Raw genomic sequence first — 24429 nt, 5'->3', positions numbered from 1 at the left:
ACTAGGCCATTGCACTATGGTGAAGTTATTTTATTCTGAGAAATATCTTATAAGTTCATGCATGCATACAAGAGATTTGAAAAGAATCGATTGTCACTGCTCCCATGTTTCTTCAGTTGCTCACGAGTCACACCAATGGAAATGCGGGGAACAGACTTAGACAATCGCTTTAAAGGAAGATCATCCTATGTTATCGTCACGTTACATTACTATCATTTCCTACAATGGTATGTGAAAAAAATATCTGAAACTTAACATTGACCACTTAGACTAGATGAAGGGTGATGGTGAAGCATGAGTATATATATCTGCTCCCCTAAATAAATTCTGTAAGTTATTGCTTTAGAGTAAAAGCATCAACCTCTTGGTTTTGCCCGCTCGATAGAGGAGTCCTCAGGGTCCGACCCGGACTGGGGTCCCTGATGCACTTAGGGGACCGGCGGACCCGTTATGCGATTGGACGAACCGGCGGGCTTGAAGTTAACGATGTTGGATTGAGCTCAAATTTGATTGGCTGAAGCGAAACGACGTGCTGATCAATACCCATAGCCTTTGGCTATGACTAACGATGGATTTTCGCGATTCGGGGTCGTTTAGATAGTTTTTTTTAATTATTTTAGTAATTTTCGAATTAAGGGCATTTTTGTATTTTTTGCGTTTTTTTTTGTCATTAGGGTTAACACCCTTTATAAACTCGTTTTTAGGGTTTTGAGAGGCAGTAGTTTTGGATGTTTTGAAAACTTATCGATTGTTAATCGATTGAGAGAACAGTTTGTTCCTCGTTATCGTTTCGATTCTTCTGTTTAGCCTAATTTCTATCGCGCTTCGGCATCAATTGGTATCGAGCACGGGTTGCTTGAATCAATGGTCGAACAGAATCGCGGTCGTGGACGCGGGCTCGTGGTGGCCGGGCGTGGAGGCATTCTTGAAGCGGACGACCAACCGCGTCTAAGAGATCTGCGAGACGTAGAAATTGAAGAACAGAGAAGACGAATCCAGGATTTGGAGCGACAACTTGCGGAGGCGAGGTTGGGCGTTCTATCCGAAGAAGAAGCAGAATCTGAAGATCCATCCGATGATGAAGAGGAGGACGTAAACCCTTTCGGGGTTCGAACCGGGGCGGAATCGAGAGTACGACACGGAAATCGCCGCTCTTTGCAAATTTTCGGGATGAAGATCGAGATTCCCGAGTTTAATGGTAAGGCTCATCCTGATGAGTTTATTGATTGGTTACATACAGTAGAGATGATCTTTGATATTAAGGATCTGACCGAAGAGCAGAAAGTTAAATTAGTGGCTATTAGGCTACGAAAACATGCCTCGATATGGTGGGAGCATGTGAAAAGGCAGCGTTCTAGAGAGGGGAAATCAAAAGTAAACCGCTGGGATAAGATGAAGAAATTATTGCAAAAGAAATTTTTACCTACTCATTATAGGCAGGAGGCATTTATTGAGTATCACAATATTAAGTAGCGAGATTTAACGGTCGAGCAGTATACCGAGGAGTTTGATCGTTTGCGGATGCGTTGTGATGTGGCTGAGAAAGACGAGCAAACAATTGCTCGATATTTGGCAGGCTTACGGTATGAAATTTCTGATGTTGTCCAATTCCAGCAATATTGGACCTATGAGGATGTGTGCAGGTTGGCCTTGAAGGTGGAAGGTCAGTGTAAAAGGAAGAACGTGAATTCCAAATTTCAGAATCGTTGGTCAGGCAAAGAATCCCGAGAAAAAGTGGGAACATCTGCATGACAAATTCGACACCGATCGCGAGTTAAGAATACGAGTTCTAAACACGCATCCAAGGAGGGGCGAGTAGTCTTTGGAACTAGCAAGGGAGGAACTGCAGCCAAGCGGTGTTTCAAGTGTCAGGGATTCGGGCATTTTGTTGCTGATTGTCCAAACCGACAGATTGTGACGCTTGTTGATAATCCAGTCTTTGATGAAGGTGAAGAATATTAAATGTTGCTGTAGCGGATGATGAATCGTGGCTTAGACATAATATTTTTCATACTAAGTGCACTAGTAGAGGAAAAGTATGCAGCATGATAATAGATGGTGGGAGTTGCGAGAATGTGGTATCCACGACTATGGTGGAAAAGTTGGGGTTAAAAACAGAAGATCATCCTCAACCATACAAGCTGTCGTGGCTTAGAAAGGGGAACGAGGTGAAGGTGAGCAAAAGGTGTCTTGTGCAATTTTCGATTGGGAAAAATTACATCGATGAGGTGTGGTGTGATGTAGTCCCAATGGATGCTTGCCATATTTTGTTGGGGAGGCCGTGGCAGTTTGACAGAAAGACACAGCATGATAGTTTCAGAAATACTTATACCTTCAAGAAGGATGGCCGAACCATTACCCTAGGTCCTTCAGATTTGAGAAAAGAAGGGAAACGTAATCTGCTTTCCAAATCAAAATTTCAAGAAGAGGCAGTGAATGCGCCTGAGCTTTTTGCCATTGTGGTGATGGAACGGAATTCTGACAGTCTCGAAATTCCTACCCAAGTTCCGCCCTTGCTTGAGGAGTTTGCGATGTCGTGGAAGAGTTGCCACCGGGGTTGCGGGTGAGCACAATGTTTCGAAACTTTTAATGTAGCGATTTGTCACCTTACTACACTGAAGATGAAGAAGACCCGAAGAGATTGATGACAATGAAGACGAAGCGGATTCGAGGACGAATCTTTCTCTAGCAGGGGAGGATGATGCACTTAGGGGACCGGCGGACCCGTTATGCGATTGGAAGAACCGGCGGGCTTGAAGTCAACGATGTTGGATTGAGCTCAAATTTGGTCGGCTGAAGCGAAACGGCGTGCTGATCAATACCCATAGCCTTTGGCTATGACTAACGATGGATTTTCGCGATTCGGGGTCGTTTAAATAGTTTTTTTTTAATTATTTTAGTAATTTTCGAATTAAGGGTATTTTTGTATTTTTTGCGTTTTTTTTTGTCATTAGGGTTAACACCCTTTATAAACTCGTTTTTAGGGTTTTGAGAGGCAGTAGTGTTTGGATGTTTTGAAAACTTATCGATTGTTAATCGATTGAGAGAACAGTTTGTTCCTCGTTATCGTTTCAATTCTTCTGTTTAGCCTAATTTCTATCGCGCTTCGGCATCAGTCCCTAGGTTGGCAATACTCCTAAGTAAAACGGGTTACACCTTTTTGACTGAAGCTCGTCTTAGTCCCGTCCAGTACCCTTAGCCACTGACCCTTTTGACCTAGAGGCTGCTATTATGAGTGTTGACTGCCGTTGATGTATAAACGAATATTATAAAAAGGCTTTCTATAGTAATATAAAGTGTACATAGTTTTAGCAGCGATTGATTGTTGTCGTGCTATCCATTGTTTCGTATTATTATTGTCAGGGTTTGTTTATTTCTTCCGCTTGTGCTTGTTCTCTGTTGGGCGTTGGGTCGGCGACGTTTCCTGGGACGTCGCACTATAATCGACCGGAGGTGGGATGCTCGCGCTTCGTGGGGTACGGGGCGTGACAGCATTTGTGTAAATTAAGTCCATTTGGCAAATTTTAGCTAGAAATAACTAACCTAGATGCTAGCCGTCCTACGTGGCACGACTAATACTGAGGTAGACAAATTTTATAATTTTTAAATATTTTTTCTGATTATTTTTATTAGATTTCTTTTCTTTTTTCTCTTTATTTTCTTGTTTTTCATTGTGGCCAGCTAGGGTCGTTGTGGCAACCCTTGCCGGCCACAATGAAAAAAAAAAGAAAAATATTAAAAAATCAGAAAAAATTTAAAAAAATTGTGAAGTTTGTCCACGTCAGCGTCGGTCATGCCACATAGGACGCCTAGCGTCTACGTCAATAATTTCCTACCAAAATTGGCCGGATGGAAACAATTGGTACAATTTTAAGATTAAGATGGTCCAATCGAAACGTTTAGGATTGAATTGGTACAAATGCAATGGGTTTAGAATTTTTTACGTATTTTCTCCCAACTTTTTACATAATAGCAAAATCATTCATAGGGAGAATCATCTTTTATAGGAAATTCATATGTATGTTCTAGTAAATAACTACAATACAAAATCTAAGCGTAATCAACTGATGAAGCCTGACATGGATGTAGCGGAGATCCGTCCAGGTAAACCATGTTCATCTGCCTTCTCCGATTGTCTCATCAAGCATGGGTGTTGTAGCAATTTCCGGTGACAGATTTGCAGCTCCAACAGTGCTTGCGGTGAACGGGGAGTTGAAAGGGCTCTTGTCTGTGCTCTTATCAGCAGTCTCAGTCAAGGAGCTAGTGGTATCACTATATCTCCAATCAGCCAAGTAGCCTGGCCTCGTGGAGACGGTCGGCACTTCCATATCTCCAGAGAGCATTGCCACCACACGGGACATTGGTGGTCTCAGCGATGGCGATGTTTGAGTGCACAAGAGTGCTATTGCAACCATGCGTTTTGCCTCTTCTTCATTGAACTCTGATAATCTAGAATCAACCAGCTCAACAATACGGTTGGTTTCATGCAGGTTCCAAGCCTGAGAAGCAGGAAATAAGTGACAAAGATGTATTCAGGCAACCTCATAGAAAGAATTAAAAGGGAAGATATGATGTTTCCTTCTTAAGTGGCCATAAAACAACTGAACAAGTGGCACAATATTCAAGCGCGTACCCATTCAAGGAGATATATTTTTTCTTCTTCCAAGCTAGGGTCTGAATTTGACCTTCCGCTGACAACCTCTAGAGCCACTACACCAAACGCAAACACATCTGCCTTCTCCGTAAGGTGGCCACGCATTGCATACTCGGGAGCAAGATATCCACTACAACAGCAATGGGAAAGCAGAATTAGATTCTCAGCAACTGTATGCGTCAACGTACTTAATGCATATGGTTCTGCGTGCATGTGACAGAAGAACATGGAGCTTACATGGTTCCCGCCACACGGGTGCTTATATGGGTCTTCTTATCATCATAAAGTTTAGCCAAACCAAAGTCTGATATTTTAGGTGTGAGATCAGAGTCAAGCAGAATGTTGCTGGCCTTCACATCCCTGTGCACGATTCTCAGCCTCGACTCCTCATGAAGATAAGCTAGACCCCTTGCAGTACCCAGACAGATATCATACCGTGTTGCCCAATCAAGACTCAAGCTTCTTTGTCCTGCACAGTGGAAGCACTATATCATAAGTCCAAGCCTCACTTTTTACATGACAAAATACATAAATGAGGTGAAAATTCTGTCACCTACCAAATATTGCCTGATCAAGACTCTTGTTTTCTAGATACTCATAAACAAGAAGCCGATTCTCTGCATCGATGCAGCATCCATACAGTTTAACAAGGTTGCGGTGTTGCACTGCAGATATAGTGGCAATCTCTGTCACGAATTGATTCTTTCCTTGGTGGGATGATACAGATAGTTGCTTTACAGCAATCACTCTCCCATCATCGAGTGTTCCCTGTTGTCACTGATATGGTTAGTACTTCAATAGAAAGAAACGCGGAAGTCATTTTGAGATCAATAATGCGATCGGCATGATAATGTAGACTCCGGTTCCTAGACTATCCAGGAGCTCCACTTAAGTCTGACTATCAAGAAATGCCAAAAAAATCCATCTTCTAGAACTACACTGTATTAGCATATAGATGATAAATGAAGGACGGTCAACCTAATTTATGTTACTCCATCTGGACCTGGCAAAGATAACCAAGAAAATGTCCATTCATTAGTTACTTGAAATCTTACGTTATCAACATTTAGTTATATTATCCATGGATATTTGGATGGTGTTCATTGGATTTCTTTCTTTCCCGGAAGTAATTTAGGATCTATTACAGTCATCCTCCAAAGCCAAAGGATGATTGCCTAAAGATTGAAAAAGAAATAAGCGAAGAAGGGTTTTTCTTTTCAAGGCAGAGAAAAAATCGGAAGTCAGGTCAACCAGCAAACGAAAACCATTGTCTCTTTCTTTTTTGGCTCAAGGTACGGAAACCATAATCGTGGTTCCTTTAGTAATGAGTTTCTCTTCTCTTTTTCCGTTCTTTCTCCTAGAAACACTTTCAGAAAGATCAACCATCGACTTAGTTCTTGTGACAAGCTAAGATCAGGTCAGCTATAGTTGAAGAAGCAATAGTGATAAGATCAGCTTTTGCAAGGAGTCGAGCACCTCAATTCTGCCAACATTTAATTGTGACATCACGGCATCTTTATCTACTCTTGTGTTATCCAACGAATTACAACAAACCTTAAAAACAGGGCCGAATCCTCCCTCCCCAAGTTTGTTATTGGGATTGAAGTCATCCGTAGCAGCCTTTAGTTCCGCGTAGCTGAAAGTGTAAGGTCTAGCATCCAAGCCAAGGAACTCTGTAAGACACAACAATGCAGAAAGGATTCCCGCTCTTAGAATATTTCGCAAATCCTTCATGATATAGTTTTTGACTTTTCAGAAATATATTAGCCACTTAAATTAGTCAGCCAGCAAAATCAAAATGCATTCTTGAAATTTAGCTGCAACTAGAAAACCTTGAAATTACACTTCCTACCACCAGTGGACAATGAGCTCAAAATCTCTTCAGAACAGTGGTATTTCGATATGGAGATTTTTCATTCCGTTTACCTCCGCAGAACATGGTGATCATTTTTTATGCAAAAATATAATTAGCACGCATGATTACAGATAGGAAATTATCATGAGGAAGCTATTGGAAGCATCTGATTGTGTGGTTTACCTTGATCTTCAATCATGCGTGCCATTTTCCTTCTCCGAACAACATAGAACACCAGGAGAACAGCCACCATGCCGACCACTCCAACTCCAGTGGCAACTCCAACTATCAGGCCGGTACGATCCTTTTTACGGGTTGGGGGATTGTTACTGACAGAGGGTATGAAGTCTGCACAAAGTCTGCCAATTAAGTAATTTTTTAAATAGTGGTGCTGGGAATAAGAGCAAGTTTTTATCACAGTACCTGGGACAGCACTAATGGCTGAAATCAAAGGTCCATATGTGGCTTGATTTGGTACACAGCAAGTCCCTTTTCCAGCCCAAAAGAAGTGTATCTCGAGATAGTTTGCTGTTACCTGAGCCTGATACATTTTTGGGACAGCTGAAAAAGAGGCACCACCTGCCTCTTCCCGTATGTTGAAATCCTTTGCAACAAGGTTTCCCTGAAAGAAGCATAAACGGCCTAGGTAATTGATCGTGAACTTTCTTAGTAAAACAAGAAGCCTGGTAAAACAAGGCCCTACCTGTATGTATATATTAAAAAGACGCCTCCCAAGACGTTTCCATTCAGTATTCTCGATTTGTATTTCAGCGAACTGGAGGGTGACACTGTAGTTTCCATTCTCCAGACCTAATCCATAGTATCGTAGAGATGAAGCAGAGAGCCGTGCAGTCTGGAACAGCTCTGTGTCTAAATTGCCGGAGAACTGGGAAAGCGTGGAAGCTTTATAGGCGGGGTTGCTGCTTCCCGTGAAATAACCAACGTTGCTCACTGCCCACCTCTCTGTGTCGGTCACATAGTAGGTAGCAGGACCAAGAGTGTTATTATCTTGCTCATACACGATATTACTGGACGAAGAAATCTGAGGGCCACCGCATTTTACTGAAAAATTGTAGTCTGCATGGCAAACATAAAAGAGCAGATCATGATGAGTTTATGAAAGGTATTTCCGTTACATAATGGACAAGAATTATCTGCCACAGCACATGCACTTTGTAAATTCTATACTGTTAAAGTCAGCCCGATTTAGCTTAGAATATATGAATGGCACATGCTTATCTTCAAAACTTACCTCCAACAGTCTGTCGCATGGCATCTTAGTATGCAGTTGTAAATGTAATAATAAATTAGTTCTCTCACACTCTAGTGAAGAGACCCACAAAGTCCTGATGAAAATAAAGTAATGTCCTTTCTAGGGAAATCAATATCACAGATAAAGGGGGAACTTAGAGAGGCAAGTATTGAACATTAGGACGGCCTGCCACAAATCTGCCTTCTATACCCTGGACCAGAGACTGAATTACATAGGCCCTTCGTAAATGGTGAGATTAAAATTCTAAATGGCATGTTTTTAATGGATTAAACAACCTTGCATGTTCAGCGTCATATGGGGGTTTTTGCAAAACCGGCAGGCTATTGGATCAAATGACAAAGCAATTGTTGAGAAAAAGATGGCTTTTCCCAGATGAAATGAAAATCGGATTCATTATTTAGCCACATGGATCGATGGATCCACATCTCAATTGAAAAGAATCAATAGAAAACGAAAGAATTGGAATCTATCATTATACTTCTCGAGACAGACAAAAAAGAAACAAAAGATGAAACATAAGTCATAGATCAACTAAGCCCGCTAGGGGGCTTGCAAGAACCGAATCTGGGACTTTAAAACTACATCGCTGTCCCCTTTTCTAAGAAAAACTTGAACCTTTATTTTTCCTCTCTTCCACTGGACTACCCCTAATCTAACTTACAGGATGTAAATAGCTTGACCATTCTGTCTTCTACTACATTAAAGTTACGATTCACTTCACGTATCAGGATGCAAGCAAGCAGAATATGAAAGGTAACTGTAAACACGATCTCCTGTCCTCCTCTTGTTGCGGCATTCAACTAAAGGAAAGCGTATTAAGGGGCAAAGGTTACATGGACTTACAGATTCCTTTCCCCGTATTGCAAGGAAAATTCCGTTGAAGACAGTTTAATCTTGAAGGAAGAAGGCTAAGATAAAAGGAGAAAATTTTACTCAGTTAACCAGTACGGCAGTATGAACTTATGTGTAAATCAAAAGCAGATACTTCTATAGCAATTACGGCAGTATGAACTTATGTGTAAATCAAAAGCAGATACTTCTATAGCAAGGAAAATTCCTTTTTTATTTATGACTTTCACTGAAACATTCAAAATTCCTTCATGGATGATGCAATCGCTAATTAAATGCAAAAAGTTCTTTAATCATTGAAGCGGTGATAGCATCTCCAAGTCATAGCTCTAACTGAATGCCTTTTTTAGTGAATACAAATACTGGGTTTTGCAGAATTGCTGATTATCCACGGCATCAATTACGAGGATTAAAAGATGGTGAAACAGTAGTATCATTATTTATTCAAATTACTGACATCCACAATGGCATATGAATCAAGACAATCATATAAAAGTTTTACCTATGACAGTTCTTTTGTAGGGAAAATTTTATTTTGGTACCCAAAGTGGGCCTTTTTCTCAATTTGGTACCCAAAGTGGACATAGATGAAATTTTCCCTTCTTTTGTAGGCAGTGTTTAAGGGATTTATATTCGTTCCAAGCAGTAGATTTAGCAACCAAATGTGAAAGTGAGTTTTAACGTAAATTCAGCGTGCATCTATGATATCAATTACTGGAATTAATATGACAAAAGACAAATATGATATAGAAACATCCAGAATGCCCAGCGGGGTGGTGGGATCGGTGATTATCCTTGTAAAGTGAGGTAGGCATTCAAGCCAAATCTGAGGACACATCAGCTAACCATTTTCGATTGAATTGATTGTCTATGATCACTCAAGCATTATAAGCAAAAATCGCCAGGGCAATTACCTACTGTTAGAGTTGTCCAATGTAAAGTTGTTGCCAACCAGATTACTGCAAAATGCATCATGAAAAAAGATGTGATCGTAAGTCTCCCCACAAGATTGGAACGCCTACAGCTCATTCTGTAGCTAGAAAATGACTTCAAGTACTGTATAGCATCCCTCAAGAGCAATAAATGATTGATAAAGTGCAAAAGAAGAGTCCCCACTTAAGATATCTAACTAAAAGTATGAATATCATTTTTCGAATGAGAGAAATACATACAGTTGTAAATCATTGCTGACCCACGAAGGAAAGCTTCCCATCAAGTTATTGTATGACACATCTCTGCAAAAATGGCACAGGGGAGATGTCATTTAGTTAACCAACAGGGTGGTGTCTGTCAGTATTGAATAGCATGCTGTGATATGTCAAACAACAAAAGGTTGACTCCATGTTCCCAGGCACAAAATAGATGTCTTTGAAATAAACTATATTTAGTACCGAGTTCGCTATAAAGGGGAAAAGGAGAAAAATCTATTCAAGTAGCTATATCCTCGTTTTGACCTTCAACCTATGACAGAACATGGAATATTTTGACTATACATCCTCGTTGCATTCAAACTCCACAAGTGCCCCTAAAAACTTGTACATAATTTCATGTTCTTCTCAATTGATCAGTGGCAGTTGTGAGCATCATTATAGTTATCATGGATCTTTCAGGTGTTCTTACATGTTAAGAAGGGATGCACTTTTCTGTCCAGGAAGTGTGCCATTCAAACTATTATTTCCGAGAAACCTGAGAAATGAAGCAAAGAGATTTACGAAGCATTAACAAAGAGAACATATCGGAAGGAACACACATGATTATCCAGAAGAGGTACATTACAGGTAAGTGAGTGAGCTCAAATTGAAAAGAGAGTCTGGAATCTGTCCTGTTAACTTGTTGAAGCTTAAGTCCCTGGTCCAATTTAGATGCAACAAAGTTACTATATGAATAAATTGAGTAAATAACATATACATGTTTGAATAAAAAATAATGCCTTCGGGAAGATCGAGCTGGTCACATGTGAAAAACATCACAATACCCATGGAATATAACATCTTGTCAAATGAAGTCTAGAGAAGAATCGTCGAGGCAAATGCTCCTTTGAAGTAGTGTACAATAAATTAGAGAACAAGATGGTCTTTAACCAAAATACGACCAACCAGATAATATCAAGTAAGTACAATTCATTTAGTAACTACTATTATAAACCATTAATGAAGGGTCATATATTCATCCCCTTCAAATTTTGCTTCTGAGTCACTGAAACACTTCGGAATAGTTTCAATCAATTACTAACCAAGAACAACGACTTACAGCTGAGATAAGCTGTGGTATCCCGAAAAATCTGATGGGAGCGAATCCGAGATATTGTTATTCCTCAGTACCCTGAAAACAATTGGATAAGCCCATTTCGCATAAGGGCCAAAAGAGAAAAAGAAAGGAAAAGAAAGTCTGCTACATGCTCCAGAATCACAATGTCTTACAAAATAGACAGATTCTTCATATTCCTGATGAATTCCAGTGAAGAGCTCACATTAGATACATCACTTATTCTCCTGCATTATGTACTCAACTCGTTGTCAGTTTGTTCAAGGCTGTGTTAGTTTTTACAAGCATTAAGACAGAAAGTACATGGCTCCACTCACAAGTCTGTCAGTGCGGATAAATTGGAAAATGTTGAAGGAATCGAACCTTCGAAAGAATTTCCTTGAAGTAACCTATAAACAAATAAATTAAGAAAAAATTGGACAAATTGATCACTTCAATGATAACATAATACAGAATGAATGCTACATAATTTGTCGAATTTCAATTTCCAGAGCCGACAAATTGTTGTGAAAGGTAGACGGTCATAGTCATAGGCATTGTTAGATGAAAACAAACATATATGTCGCCTTACAGCTGGGTAAGCTGCGACCAATCTCCTATGAATTCTGGTATACTACCAATGAGGTTGTTATCCGATGCCCACCTGCAACAGGAAAAAGTATTTCTTCTGAGAAATTATGTCATAAATTTTTTCCTGCTAATAGTTTTTTTTCAGAGGATCAAAGGAGGAACGAAGCTCTTACACTGTGTGAAGATTTTTAAGCTTGGAAAATGTTGACGGAATCTCACCACTGACTCCGGAACTATCAATGTAACTGCATGATTAAGTAATTTTTGTCAGCCCAAAGGCATTTTATTAATTTAACGCAACTCAAACAACTCAATAGTTTGTCCTTTTGAATAGTTGAAGCAGAGCGACCAAAAAAAAAATAAGAATAGTTGAAAGCAGAAGTAATGCCAAGAGGGTGTCACGGAACATTTACGCAACATCCAGAATGTACACAGCCAAACATTGCGGGAGTCTCTAGTAGTTGAAATGTCAACAAGAGGATGACAGTGAATGTGAAATATGAGAGGGTTAGGCTATGTGATGATGGGCAGAATGATAGTAACAACAAAATGCTACCGCAAGTCATAAAGGTTAAAAGAAACTAATCAATTTGAAAGGATGCATGAAAACAGTTACTTAGTCCGTTTGCCACCTATTTCAACAAAACTGGCCTCTGCCAAACTCCAATACCTGCAAATATTTTAAAAGGAAAATCCATGTCTAGGAATGATAAGCAGGTAGGACTTACAGTTGCTGCAATTTGGAAAGATTTCCAAGCTCAGATGGCAGAGAGCCACTGAAGTTATTGGTGCTAAAGGACCTACAACATTAAACTAGTTGTCAGATCCACTCTTTCTTTTATATCTTTTTGCAAGCCAATTTTCGTTGAAAATTAGTCTGAATATCCAGTGGACCTAATTCAGTTGAATCCTTCTGCTTGACATTATAAATCCTGTTCTGGAACTTTTACTTACAATGACAATAGCTCTGTAAGTAACCCAAGTTGCGGTGGAAGCTCTCCTGACAATGCGTTGATGCCCACACTCCTGAAGTAAATCAGCAGAGTAAGCATCCGGAAAGAAAGAAAAATGCTAAAAAAGGAGCAGAGAACTCGTATTAATTTTGAGACTAGAATTGAGTTGTGCTCACAGATACTGCATGCCAGTTAGGTTGCCGATGGATGGAGATAAGGAACCAGTCAAGAGATTTTGGCCCAAGTTCCTGGATAAAGTACATGATACTATCAGAACAACGGAAAACACCGTAAGATCTCGAAACCTTGGTGTATAAAATCAATATGGGGCTTCAGCAAATGAGAGCATGTGAGTGTTTCGTAGACAGGCTCGAACTGAGTGTTGCTTAATTTTAAGGCATGACACGTGGCACACCATGAAAACTCCAGGGAAATGAGAAGCTACTGGAAAAGTGGAATGGGACCAATACATACAGATTGGAGAGGTAAGTCAAGTTCCATAACTCATCAGGGATAGGACCATCGACGCTCAGTGCATAAACCTTGCTGCCACCAAAAGAAAAACCACCCGGACATGAGATGAGACACACACATGGTGAGCGTGATACTGTCGATACGTACAGCTGGGTAATGTGGCAAGTGGCGGAATTGTTGAAGGAGCAGTCGCATTTGATGAAAGGGTTGTAACTCGTATCGTCGATGACAACAGAGTCGTCAATCGCGGCTCCGCGGCATGGCTCTCCACTTATGTTCCACGTCTGAGAAGTGAGTCCCCATGTTGACCATATCGAGTTCAGAATCGCCACTGCATTCACATAACCATCATCGACTCACGCTTGTTTAGCTTCATGCTCAAATTAAATGCATCAGTGCACTGTTCTTACCTTAAGTAAATGGAGAGTGATTTAGACAATTGAGTGCAATTAATAATACAGGTATTCACATGCTGTCCATCCAGTTGAACTGTGTAAACGAGGACAGCCGCTCATGTGGAGTAGTGTCTTTACATTTTCCAGACATATGGTTTTTAGGGAATAAGTTTTGCTTTTTTGATAGTCAATATTTTATGAAGAAAGATTATACAACTAGAATCAAATAAAAGTGAGTTCCCTATGGACTGAAACAACATAAGGAGGTGAAAGAGGAACCACTGACGTCCTTGCAGTCCCATAACATAAGTTGGCGAAAGGCTAGGAAAAAAGATCATTAGGATGTTTTAAAGAGGAATTTCTGTCTGGACATGGAAGAAGTTTTTTTTTTTTTTTTGGGGTGGGGGATGGGGGAGACACCCGTGGTGCAAAGCAAAATGTGTTTTTACTTGAAAATTCTGACCGGTGGGATTTGCGGGCAAAAAGCAAATCGTCAAAGTGGAGTTATCCAATTATTAAGGGCAAGTATAACCCAACATTTTTTTTGTCTGGAAAAGCTCAAATTTATACATATATGACATACGTACTTTCTATTACGGCTTCATCTAGGGTATATTTATCACATCGGTACAAGTTCGGAGTTTTTTTAATAAAAAAATATTGGGGTATTTATGTGGTATAGTTTGTGATATTTTGTGACATTAACCTATATTAATGAATGTGTCTGTATATATATTTATTAAATACCCAAATATGGTTAATCATCGGTATGAAAAAACTATTACTTGATAAAATTTATTAATGTTATTAAAAGGATCTATTAAATTAAAAAAGAAAAAAAAACACCTCAATGTTGTATTTCAAGATTAATTGACATCATCGTGCATGTAAATGGTTCCTGGTTCTTAATTCAAGCAATTGGCGAAATCAACAATGCATAACAGCAATGGCAAAACTACAATATACATAACATTATATGAAATAGCGAAATGATCAAAACATGAAAAGTGTAATATTGTGGGAAAATTACCAAAAAAGTCATAATCTTATTGCACTCATGCCAATTCAAAACTAAACATTTTGATGATTTGCTAATATAGTCCGTCTAGCCAATTTTGGTAAGAAATTGATGATGTGGATGCCGGTCATTCTATGTGGCGCGGCCGGCGTTGATGTAAACAACTTTTTAATTTTTTCGTTCTTTTTTTTATTTAAGGCCAGCGGCCACTGGGTGAGGGTTCATGGTCCTCATCGACCGCGTGCAAGGGCAGCGAGCCTTCGCTAGACACTGGGCAAGGGTCGCGACTCTTGTTGCGGTTGGCGAGGACTCACAGCCCTTGCCCAGTGGTCAGTGAGCGCTCGCAGGCCCTTGCCCATTGGTCGGCGGGGGTCGCCGATCCTTGGTCGGTGGTCGGTGGCCCCCTGTCGGCCCTTAACAATTAAAGAAAAAGAAAAGGAAAGATATAAAAAATTAAAATTTTCAAAATTTTCAAAAAATTTTCACATCGGCATCAGCCATGTCATGTAGGACAGTCGATGTGCATGTAATTAATTTCCGATCAAAATTTGCCAAATGGACTACATTAGTAAATCGTCAAAATGTTTATGATTAAATTAATCAAATTAAAAAATTAAGACTGAATTGGCTTAAGTGTAATAGTTTTAGGATTTTTTTGGTAATTTTCCCGTAATATTGCTAGATGTAATTATTACCAACCGAAACGAATCTTGTAGAAGAAGATGCACACGGACCTAATCGAATTGCATAAAATAAAGAAAATTTGTGAATGAGCATACGCATAAACTACATAATACGTGACCCCATACCATTCCATATGATTAAGAAGTCAATGGATGATTAAGTATTTTTCTCGAAAATAAAATGATAATTAATACTAGTTATTACGTAAAACAGAATAAAAGAGAGTTTGTAGATGCACAAGTTAATGAATATCACTTGGTATCTTTTCCCTTCTTTTTTTAGGGCCATGTCCCACCATTTAAAAATGATATCTCATGAATATCTTATTGCTTAATAGTATCATGTTGTGGATTTGTAAATAAACAAAAAAATTCAGTTCAATGTCTCGTAGCTTGCTCAAGCAACCGCAACTCTTTTGCTCTTTCGATGGTCCATCTTTTGCAATTTGAAATGCGTCGCCTAATCAGTATCATAATAAAATTGAAATAACATTGTAGTTACACAAGCGTGACTATTGTTATGCCAGCACAATGAAGAACATGAGAATCGGGGTTTCTTGAGCTTTTTTTTTTTCCTATTTTTGAAATTTAATAGATCCTTCTAATAATTTTAAAAAGTTTTATGTATCAATAATTATTCTTACCGTTCATTAGCTATATTTAAGTATTTAATCTCATTTTTTCAAGTAAACGTGGTAAACGTGGTAAACTGGTTACCCAGTCGACCGTCCTTCACGGAAGGATAACAGTGCCCTCACCTAATCATTGTTTGTCACGATCTTAAGCATACTTTAAGGATGCGTTTATTTCGGAAAAAACCCAATGATAAGGAAAGTGATTTTTGAGAAAGTATTTTTCAGGAATACGGTTAGTTTTTCTACGTTTGGTGATATACAATCGAAAACGTTTTCTGGTGTTTGCATATCATTTGGAAAATGATTTCAATATCGTGATTTTATCTCAGACAAAAAAAAAATTCAAGTATTTTAATATTTTTTTAAAAAAATTCGATTTTTTAATTATTTCTTTTCTTTTTTAAAAAACTAGAATATTTAATTATTTTTATTTTTTCTCTTTTCTTTTTCTTTTGTTTCCTTTTCTTTTTCCTCTTACCTCTGCTGTGACCAAGCGGCGACGGCCACAGGTGAGCCCGATGCTCGCCCGGCGACAGCCTCAGGCAAGCTCAAGCTCACCGGGATCGGCCGAGCAGCCGAGCTCGAGCTCACCGGCCTCGAGCGAGCCCTCGCTTGCCGGGATCTGACGAGCCTTGAGCTCGCGCAAGGCTAGCAAGGCCTCGTAAGGATCTGGCGAGCCTTGAGCTCGCACAAGGCCAGCAAGGCCTCACCGCAAAGTCGAGGCTCGTCAGAACGAGGTCGGCGAGCTTTAACTCGCTAGATCCCGGCCAGTCTTGACCTTGTGCTGGCGAGGCTAGCTAGTAGAGGCTCGCCGGCGCGAGGTCGGGGCTCGTATAGGGTTGGTGAGTTGTCGGCCCTACCCGTGGCCTGTCACCGGCCATCGCCAAGGCCGGCGACCAGCGGAGGGAGAAAGAAGGAAAAAGGAAGAGAAAAGAAAAAAAAAAGAAGAAGAAAAGACAAGACAAGACAAGAAAAAATAAAATATTAACAAAATCAAGATAAGTAATTTCGAAAAATGTTTTCATCTTCTTAGATTAGGGAATTCACTTTCCTAATTTTATACATGAAAATTTTCCTTGATCCAAAAGTGTTTTTGGTTGACTAATAATTTTCCGCGAATTAAAAGGGTGAAAGTCCATAAAACGGATTCCGAAAATATATTTCCCTCAAACAAACACACCCTAAGAAGAAGATGATTTTCATGATCAGGAAGGATGCTGACGATCATCAGCACTCTTAAGAACAAGAAACTCATTAAACACACACGAACACGCAGAGAGAGGAAGAGGGTTTGTTCGTTCGTACCTTCAGAAGGGTCAGTCGTAGCTTGAGTCTGGTTCTGAGCACAAGCGACATCTGCAAGTAGTAGTATGCACGCTGCTACGTGCAAGGCAAAGATCACCCTCGAATTTGCCATAGTTCAACCAGAGAGAGAGAGAGAGAGATCCTTGTAGCTGGAGAGCCACCATGTCAAGTCTGACCAACCACTCTCGAAGATATGCGTACATATATATGTGTAGATATAGTTGATGAGAAAGCCAATGACAGTGGCGTCTGAGATAAAGATCAGAAATGACCACCCCCCCCCCCCCCCCCCACCTTCTTTGCTATACTTTCAATTAATTCTCGAGCTGTGTACAATTTTTGAAATCAGCCTTTGAAAATTCTCGTTGATGACCGTGGATGAGAAATTGGCTAAACGCTATCTGGTTAAATGTCTCATGCTTACACTTTTGAGACACTTCATTGAGTGAAATTTTTGTTACCACCAAAGAAACGAATAGTAGTTCTTTTTTGCCGGTCAAAATTTCTTCATTGAATAGCTGCATATCTTTCTAATCAAGAGCACCCAAATTAGAACTTCTTCTCGACGCACGAAAGGTTGTGGAATTACACAGTACATCCTCATTAAATATTTCAGGACCACCATTTGGAAACGCTGATAAAGTCAATTTAGTTGCTGATTGTACATTCGAATTTGGAAGCTAATATCATGTGTGGTGTTCAAATTCTCCTCCTTTAAGATGATAGCAAACTGTTTCGTTTTGTCAAAACGCATTGTACGACATTCAATGCATAATAATCAGACTTGTTGACCTTGCATGGTTTGATAGTGGCATTTGCTGATATTTGGCTGGGGGGGTGGGTGGGGTGGTGTTTGGTGGTGGTGTGGCGGGGAAGGCAAAGGGAAAGATAAGGGGTCTTTCCAATTCCATTTTCTAAGGTCAACATGGACGTCTCGAATTGACGGATTCATCCACCCAAGTGGTGGCATATCAACATCTACTTCATTTGCTATTAGATGTGAAAGGAGAGAAGATATTGTTGAATCTAGAATGGGAAATTTTAGGGAGAAAATAAGGGCCGATGCGTATGAAAATGTCAAGGTATAACCACGAACACGAGAAAAGACTTAACAACTGAAACTGTCATAGGGAGATTTGTAAATGTCATGACATAATCAAAGTAGATAAGAATCCCTTGAATATTCTCTCATTGATACAGTATTGCTTCTTTCGCCTTGATTTTTTTTTTTATTGTCTTGACCATTAATCGTATAGCAGATATATATTTTTCACAATTTGTTAGTTTCCATCCAAAATGAGATGAAAACTTCTTTTTATTCATATGCACGAACAATATTTTAATTGAGGTTGACTCCGCTCGATGTGAAAAAAACAAAAGAAGACTTATTAGATTCATGATTGGAATAGCGGATGAAGGAGAAAATATCAACCTGTACGGACCACTACCTGCACTTCAACATGAACTTTCTTGAATTTTCCGATATATATGACCCGGTATGAACCCAGTGGGCAAGTGGAATCATAGAAAGCAGCGACCTTCACGTCAACGTGTTCACTCTTGGAAACAGATGGCTCTCTCTCTCTCTCTCTCTCTCTCTCTCTCTCTCTCCATATTCAATCTCGAATCCAGAGAATCCTTTCTCTTTTCTTTTGTGGTAACCGGTGATTCGAACGTCGTTTTCTCTTTCAGCTCCGTTTGTTTTGCAAAAAATGATCAATTTGAAAAATATCCTCTTAAAATGATCGCTTGTATTGCTCACAAAAGTGAATGAACGAAAAATATTTTCATCATCCACGAAAATGTTCGGACATAAATTGTTGTTGATAATAAAAATATTATTCATTAATTAATTATTTCAAGCAATTAATTTTTGGGAAATTTTTTTTTAAAATTATTCATTTTCCGTGAAAAAAATAGAGTTTTAAATTGACCGAGTGGAGAAAAAATGACCCTGACATAATAAGAAACATCTCAGTTTTTCACCTGTTTTGTTTCTCATATTGTGTTTCCAAGATTATGTAATGGGGTCAAGAAGCCAGACAATTTCATACCCAACTGAATGTGGATGGATTGATTGATTCCCCGTTATTTAGGTGACATCAGAGTTTTTGAACAAGCTGCGAACCAAATTCATTCATGATCAAGCAGTATGCCTCAGTCATAGTAGGTTTCGATCCACAGTTTGCAGTAACGAGTTCATTGATGGTGGGTTATTTTGTTATGCGTTTTGTGCCTGCGAGGCTCATCCTCTAAACCATAACTAAATCAAATTAAGCGATTGGCTAATTATGACCTCAACATGTTGAAAGAGCATCTATCCATTTAGACAGATTGATCAAGACAGATGATTAGTTACACTGCCCGAGATTCTGAGCTTCCTCTCTCAGTGACAGGAATAGTCATGCAGGTTTAAAGAAATAGTGTAGAATGTCTAGCATGGCCAAACACAGATAAAGCCAACCCACGACTCAGAGCTGATGCCCTCAAGTATCTTCTGCTTGACCAGCTGTTGTAATCTACCTACTAGAAACCAGGTTTAGGAGGTCTTAAACATTCCCTGCTATTACCTGTAAGACTAGTCTAATTGAAGCTAGTTTGCAATAAAGAGAGTAAATTAGTAAGTTTTTTGGCAGATAAAGAACAATTATCAGTGTTTTCCGATACCCAGACTACGTACATCATTAGAGAAAGTCCTTAAGCAAAGTTAATTGGGTTTTCCCACCATAATACACCCCGCAGTTGCATCAGTCCTAGAGTAACTCTGTTGCCAATAATATCCGTAAACGGGCCATTCCATTTAATTGTGTTGCTGCTGTCTGCACTTGTACCCGGCCTGAATCTGCAATTCAAGCTATTTGGTTTCTCTCTTCTAGTACAGTTGAGTTACTTTCCAACGAAAAAGTGAGAGAAGTTTAATTTAGTTCAAGAGTTCAACTGCTGCACTTTTTAATTCAGTTTAAGATGCCAACTGGTGCACCTGTAGGCTTGTAGCTCAGACATGAAAGAACGATACTGGCTAGACAAAAACCCATATCACAAAATATTCATTTATTTCCTTTCTTAAGGTGATTTCTGGCATACTAGATATAAATTTAAAACAGGATTAGTGACTGATTACTACTAAGTTACTAACTTGAGCAGGCTGAAGGTCAAGAGCTCTATTGTAATGTGTCCCATGCTTGGAAGATTTCCAGAAGAGACATTAATAAATTTTACAATTCTCAACTGACAGGCTTCAGACAACTTAGCACTTTACACTTGCTATCAAAGGCACCTGCTCTATTTACGAACTCTCGCAGATTTTGTGCAGCAGCAGCTAATGTATCATCACTTTTACAGAAAGCAAACCTGATAAATTTGTTATGATAGAAATTATCAGCGCCAACCTCATCTAGCGTGTTTGAGTGGAAGGATCCACAACCTGGTACAGCAACCACCTCTGCTTCTTCTATTAGTTTTTTAACCCAATCAACCTGAAATTGCGATTGCACTGTTGCCATTTGACAATGACATATATCGGATTTCAGACAGCTTTTTAGCAATAAATATAGTGACAAAAAGTAGCATACAATCTCTGCAAATATAAAGAATGAACCCTGCCTTAAACCGAATGCACAAACCAATTTCAGCCAGAATTTTACCTAGGAAATCTCCTCACTTCATAATCCTGAACATGAATGAGAATAAGAGTCAGTTATTGCTTAGTGCGAATACTCACACACACTTTAAACAGATTTCAGCCTCAGAGTATACAACTTGCCTCAGTGATTCTAATTATTGTGGCTGACTTTCGAGAGCGGTCAAGGCAGCCTCCTTAGAACTGGGACATCACCTGTACACTGAATGTTTTTGACAACAAAGGTGCTGGGGCCGAATCTGTGATTCTGACATGTATGTTCTTTATGGCCGATGAGATGGCAGCAGGGGCAATTGCCCAATCCAATCCACCAGCCTTTCCATCAAAATACTTTCAAACTTTGAGACAGCTAAAAAGTTTGAGAAATTAAGTCCACTTTCTATCAGAGGAAGTCATTTTAGTAGAAGATATCTGGGAAAAGAAAAGGACAAAGATTTTATGAGTTCTTGGTGGAAGCTTTGTCCCACAATTGATGTTTATATCACAACAAGGACAATGATACTGCATCTCAGAACTGGGAGATCACCTGTACACTGAATGTTTTCGACAACAAAGAAGTAACTATTGTCCTCTCCTGCATTCCTTGAAGATAGGCGAGGGACTTATGTCTTGTCTTGTTAGATGTGAAAGTGTTCATACCCCTGAAAACATTTGGTTCTTTATACTCATTCAGCCTTTGGATTTCGAACTCCTACGTGTAAAAGCACATCTGGGGACCATGATTCGACTGAAAAGGAATCTCAAGACACTAAAAAATGGAACAAACTAAAATATCCTTGGGGGGGGGGGGGGGTGGGGGTGTGGGGTTGTGGGAGAGGGGGGGAAGCAACGCTGATTGCATCTTATCTCAATGCAATTGCACTATGTTGATGAAATTTTATGCTGAGAAATAACTTACACTTTCATGCATCAGACTTCAAAAGAATCGATTGTCACTGCTCCCATGTTTCTTCAGCTGCTCACGAGTCACACCAATGGAAATGCGGAGAACAGACTAAGACAATCGCATTAAAGGAAGATCATCCTATGTTATCGTCTCATGAGGCAAACAGGAGTAATTTATTGTAGTCGTTATCACGTTACATTACTATCATTTCCTACAATGGTATGTGACAAAAAATCTGAAACTAACATCGACCACTCAGACTAGATGAAGGGTGATGATGAAGCACGAGTTTATAATCTGCTCCCCTAAATAAATTCCGGAAGTTAATGCTTTAGAGGAAAAGCATCGACCACTTGTTTTTTGCCCCCTCTGGGGTATACAGTGGCTGATAATTGAGGCACTGTGCAAACAAGCGGGATGACAGTCGTCCTTGGATATTTAAGTAGCGAATGATAACCATTCATTCGGAATGAGTTCCGAACCAGAAATAGATTTTTATTTCTGGTTCGCGGATGAGTTCGAGAAAAAACCCGTTTGATAATGACAAAAATTTCTATTTCTAGAAAACCCGTTTGATAACAAGACAAAATTTATATTTCCGAAATAAAAACCCGTTTGATAAACAAGAAAATTCTATTTCCAGGAACAAAATTCCAGTTTTTAGAAATGGAATAAAAATAATAAAAAATCCGAAAAATTCATAAAAATCTTTAAAAAAATTCAGAAAATCCCAAAAATTTGAAAAATTCCAGAAAAAATCATCAAAATGTCGAGAAAATAAAAAAATTTAGATTTCGGGAAAATAGGAAATTTGTTGAATTTTTCAAAAAAATCAAGAAATCAAAAATTTCAAAACTTCACAGAATTGCTTAGAATACCAGTGGCCACCCACTTTTAGTGAAATTTAAATTTTTAGGTGCCCAAAAAATCAAAAATCAAAAATTTCAAAACTTCAAAGAATAGTTTAGAATACATGTGTGCCACCCACTTTGAGTGAAATTTAAATTTTTAAGGTGCCCAAAAAAATTCAAAAACTCAAAAATTTCAAAACTTTACATAATGGCTTAGAATACTGTGCCACCCACTTTGAGTGAAATTTTAATTTTGGAGGTGAAAAAAAAAAAAAAATCAAAAATTTCAAAACTTCATGAATGACTTAGAATACATGTGGCCATCCACTTTGAGTGAAATTTAAATTTTTAGGTGAAAAAAACATAAAAAATCAAAAATTTCAAAACTTCACGGAATGACTTACAATACCTCTAGCCACCCACTTTGAGTAAAATTTAATTTTTTTAGATGCCCAAATGGTATTTTTATTTTTTTTGATTTTTTTGTTCCTAAAGAAAATTAAATTTCACTCAAAGTGGATGGCCACATGTATTCTAAGCCACTCTGTGAAGTTTTGAAAATTTTTCTTTTTGCTTATTTTTATTTTTTTTTGACACCTAAAAAATTAAATTTCACTCAAAATGGGTGGCCGGTATTCTAAGCATTATGTGAAGTTTTTATTTTTTATTTTTTATTTTTTTTAGACCTAAAAAATTTAAATTTCGCTTAAAGTGGATGGCCGGGTATTCTAAGCCATTTTGTGAAGTTTTGAAATTTTTTTTTTTTTATTTTTTTATTTTTTTTCGGCACCTAAAAAATAAAATTTCGTTCAAAGTGGGTGGCGGGGTATTTTAAGCGATTACGTAAGTTTTGAAATTTTTACTTTTTGCTTATTTTTATTTTTTTGGCATATAAAAAAATTTAAATTTCACTCAAAGTGGATGGCCACGGTATTTTAAGCTATTCCATGAAGTTTTGAAATTTTTCTTTTTTTCTTTTTTTATTTTTTGGCACCTAAAAAATAAAATTTCGCTTTAAAGTGGGTGGCCAAGTATTTTAAGCCATTCGTAAAGTTTTGAAATTTTTACTTTTTTGCTTATTTTTATTTTTTTGGCATATAAAAAATTTAAATTTCCCTCAAAATGGATGGCCACATTATTTTAAGCTATTCTGTGAAGTTTTGACATTTTTATTTTTATATTTTTTTCGGCACCTAAAAAATTTAAATTTCACTTAAAGTGGATGGCCACAAGTATTGTAAGCCATTCTGCGAAGTTTTGAAATTTTTAATTTTTGCTTTTTTTTATTTTTTCGGCATCTAAAAAATAAAATTTCGCTCAAATTGAGTGACCACGGGTATTCTAAGATATTCTTGAAGTTTTTAAATTTTAGAATTTTTATTTTTTTGGCAACTAAAAAATTAAATTTTGCTCAAAGTGGGTGGTCATAGGTTTTCTAAGCCATTTTGTGAAATTTTGAAATTTTTAGTTTTATTTATTTTTTCGGTACCTAAAAATTTAAATTTCATTGAAAGTGGGTAGCCAGGTCTAAATCATTCTGTTAAGTTTTGAAATTTTTGATTTTTTGCTTTTTTTCTCACCTCAAAGATCGTGACTTCCATATGAATATGTATGTTGAAGAAAATGAATTCCTCGGAAATGGTTCTCACTTTTGTTCCGAAATGAAAAACCAACTTTTTTTGTTCTCATTTCTGGTTTCGAATCGTTTTGGAAGCAAACTTGTCCCGAAATAGAAAAATAAAATTGCGTTACCAAACAGGTTTAATCAAAACGATTCTCGACAAAAACCAGTTAGACAGAACCAGAATGGTTTTCATGCAGCAACTTAAGCTTTGCATGTGGTTTGGAGATTGGAGAGAGAGCACCAAAGTTGCCCGAAGAACTCGCGGAGTCACCCTTGATTGGTGTATTGTAATTGTGATGCCCAATGTATAAACTTGACCCACAAACGGGGCAAAAGCAAACGACGCAGAAACCGAGTACAGTGTGATTAGCAAACTTATATTGATAGTAGTATCATTTGAGAATTGTCAGAAAATGCAGTCTATGCTCCTCGGAAAATTCAAGCTTGTTTAAGCATTTACCCGAATCTTTCTTCTTCTTTTTTCGGTAAGGAATAAATG

The 24429-nt window shown here is 38.4% G+C and overlaps 2 protein-coding genes across 2 annotated transcripts in view; one reads left to right on the top strand and one right to left on the bottom strand.

The window, feature by feature from the left end:
• The window catches only part of LOC115689618 (ubiquitin-NEDD8-like protein RUB2), a 91018-nt gene that overhangs the window by 28115 nt on the left and 38474 nt on the right, over positions 1 to 24429 (top strand). The window lies entirely within an intron of this gene.
• Positions 3886 to 17124, bottom strand: LOC115662704 (probable LRR receptor-like serine/threonine-protein kinase At1g56140). The gene is made up of 24 exons (XM_030584811.2): positions 16930 to 17124; positions 13041 to 13224; positions 12894 to 12965; positions 12596 to 12667; positions 12421 to 12492; positions 12195 to 12266; positions 11640 to 11711; positions 11468 to 11539; positions 11214 to 11285; positions 11052 to 11123; positions 10882 to 10953; positions 10408 to 10479; positions 10252 to 10317; positions 9804 to 9866; positions 9546 to 9590; positions 8626 to 8690; positions 7213 to 7586; positions 6933 to 7131; positions 6693 to 6857; positions 6209 to 6327; positions 5212 to 5422; positions 4892 to 5123; positions 4634 to 4784; positions 3886 to 4499 (listed from the first exon to the last, which is right to left on the bottom strand). Exons 1-24 carry the CDS (start codon positions 17039 to 17041, stop codon positions 4116 to 4118), a joined length of 3090 nt encoding a protein of 1029 aa, XP_030440671.2. The 5' UTR covers positions 17042 to 17124; the 3' UTR covers positions 3886 to 4115.

This window comes from Syzygium oleosum, unplaced genomic scaffold, assembly GCF_021117445.2.
Source record: "Syzygium oleosum isolate NSW1041296 unplaced genomic scaffold, Sole_v2.1 Sole_v2.51, whole genome shotgun sequence".
NCBI classification, from domain to species: domain Eukaryota; kingdom Viridiplantae; phylum Streptophyta; class Magnoliopsida; order Myrtales; family Myrtaceae; genus Syzygium; species Syzygium oleosum.
The sequence above is the reverse complement of the archived record's forward strand: the minus strand, read 5'-3'. Positions and strand labels throughout refer to the sequence as shown.

What these genes read in the sequence shown, in the direction of transcription:
- LOC115662704 (XM_030584811.2), bottom strand. Translation starts at nt 17,041, where the DNA reads ATGGCAAATTCGAGGGTGATCTTTGCCTTGCACGTAGCAGCGTGCATA. An exon ending in CTTACAGAGCTATTGTCATT is followed by an intron (nt 12,267 to 12,420) that starts GTAAGTAAAAGT and finishes TTAATGTTGTAG; the next exon opens with GTCCTTTAGCACCAATAACT. An exon ending in CAATACGGGGAAAGGAATCT is followed by an intron (nt 7,587 to 8,625) that starts GTAAGTCCATGT and finishes TTTGCCATGCAG; the next exon opens with ACTACAATTTTTCAGTAAAA.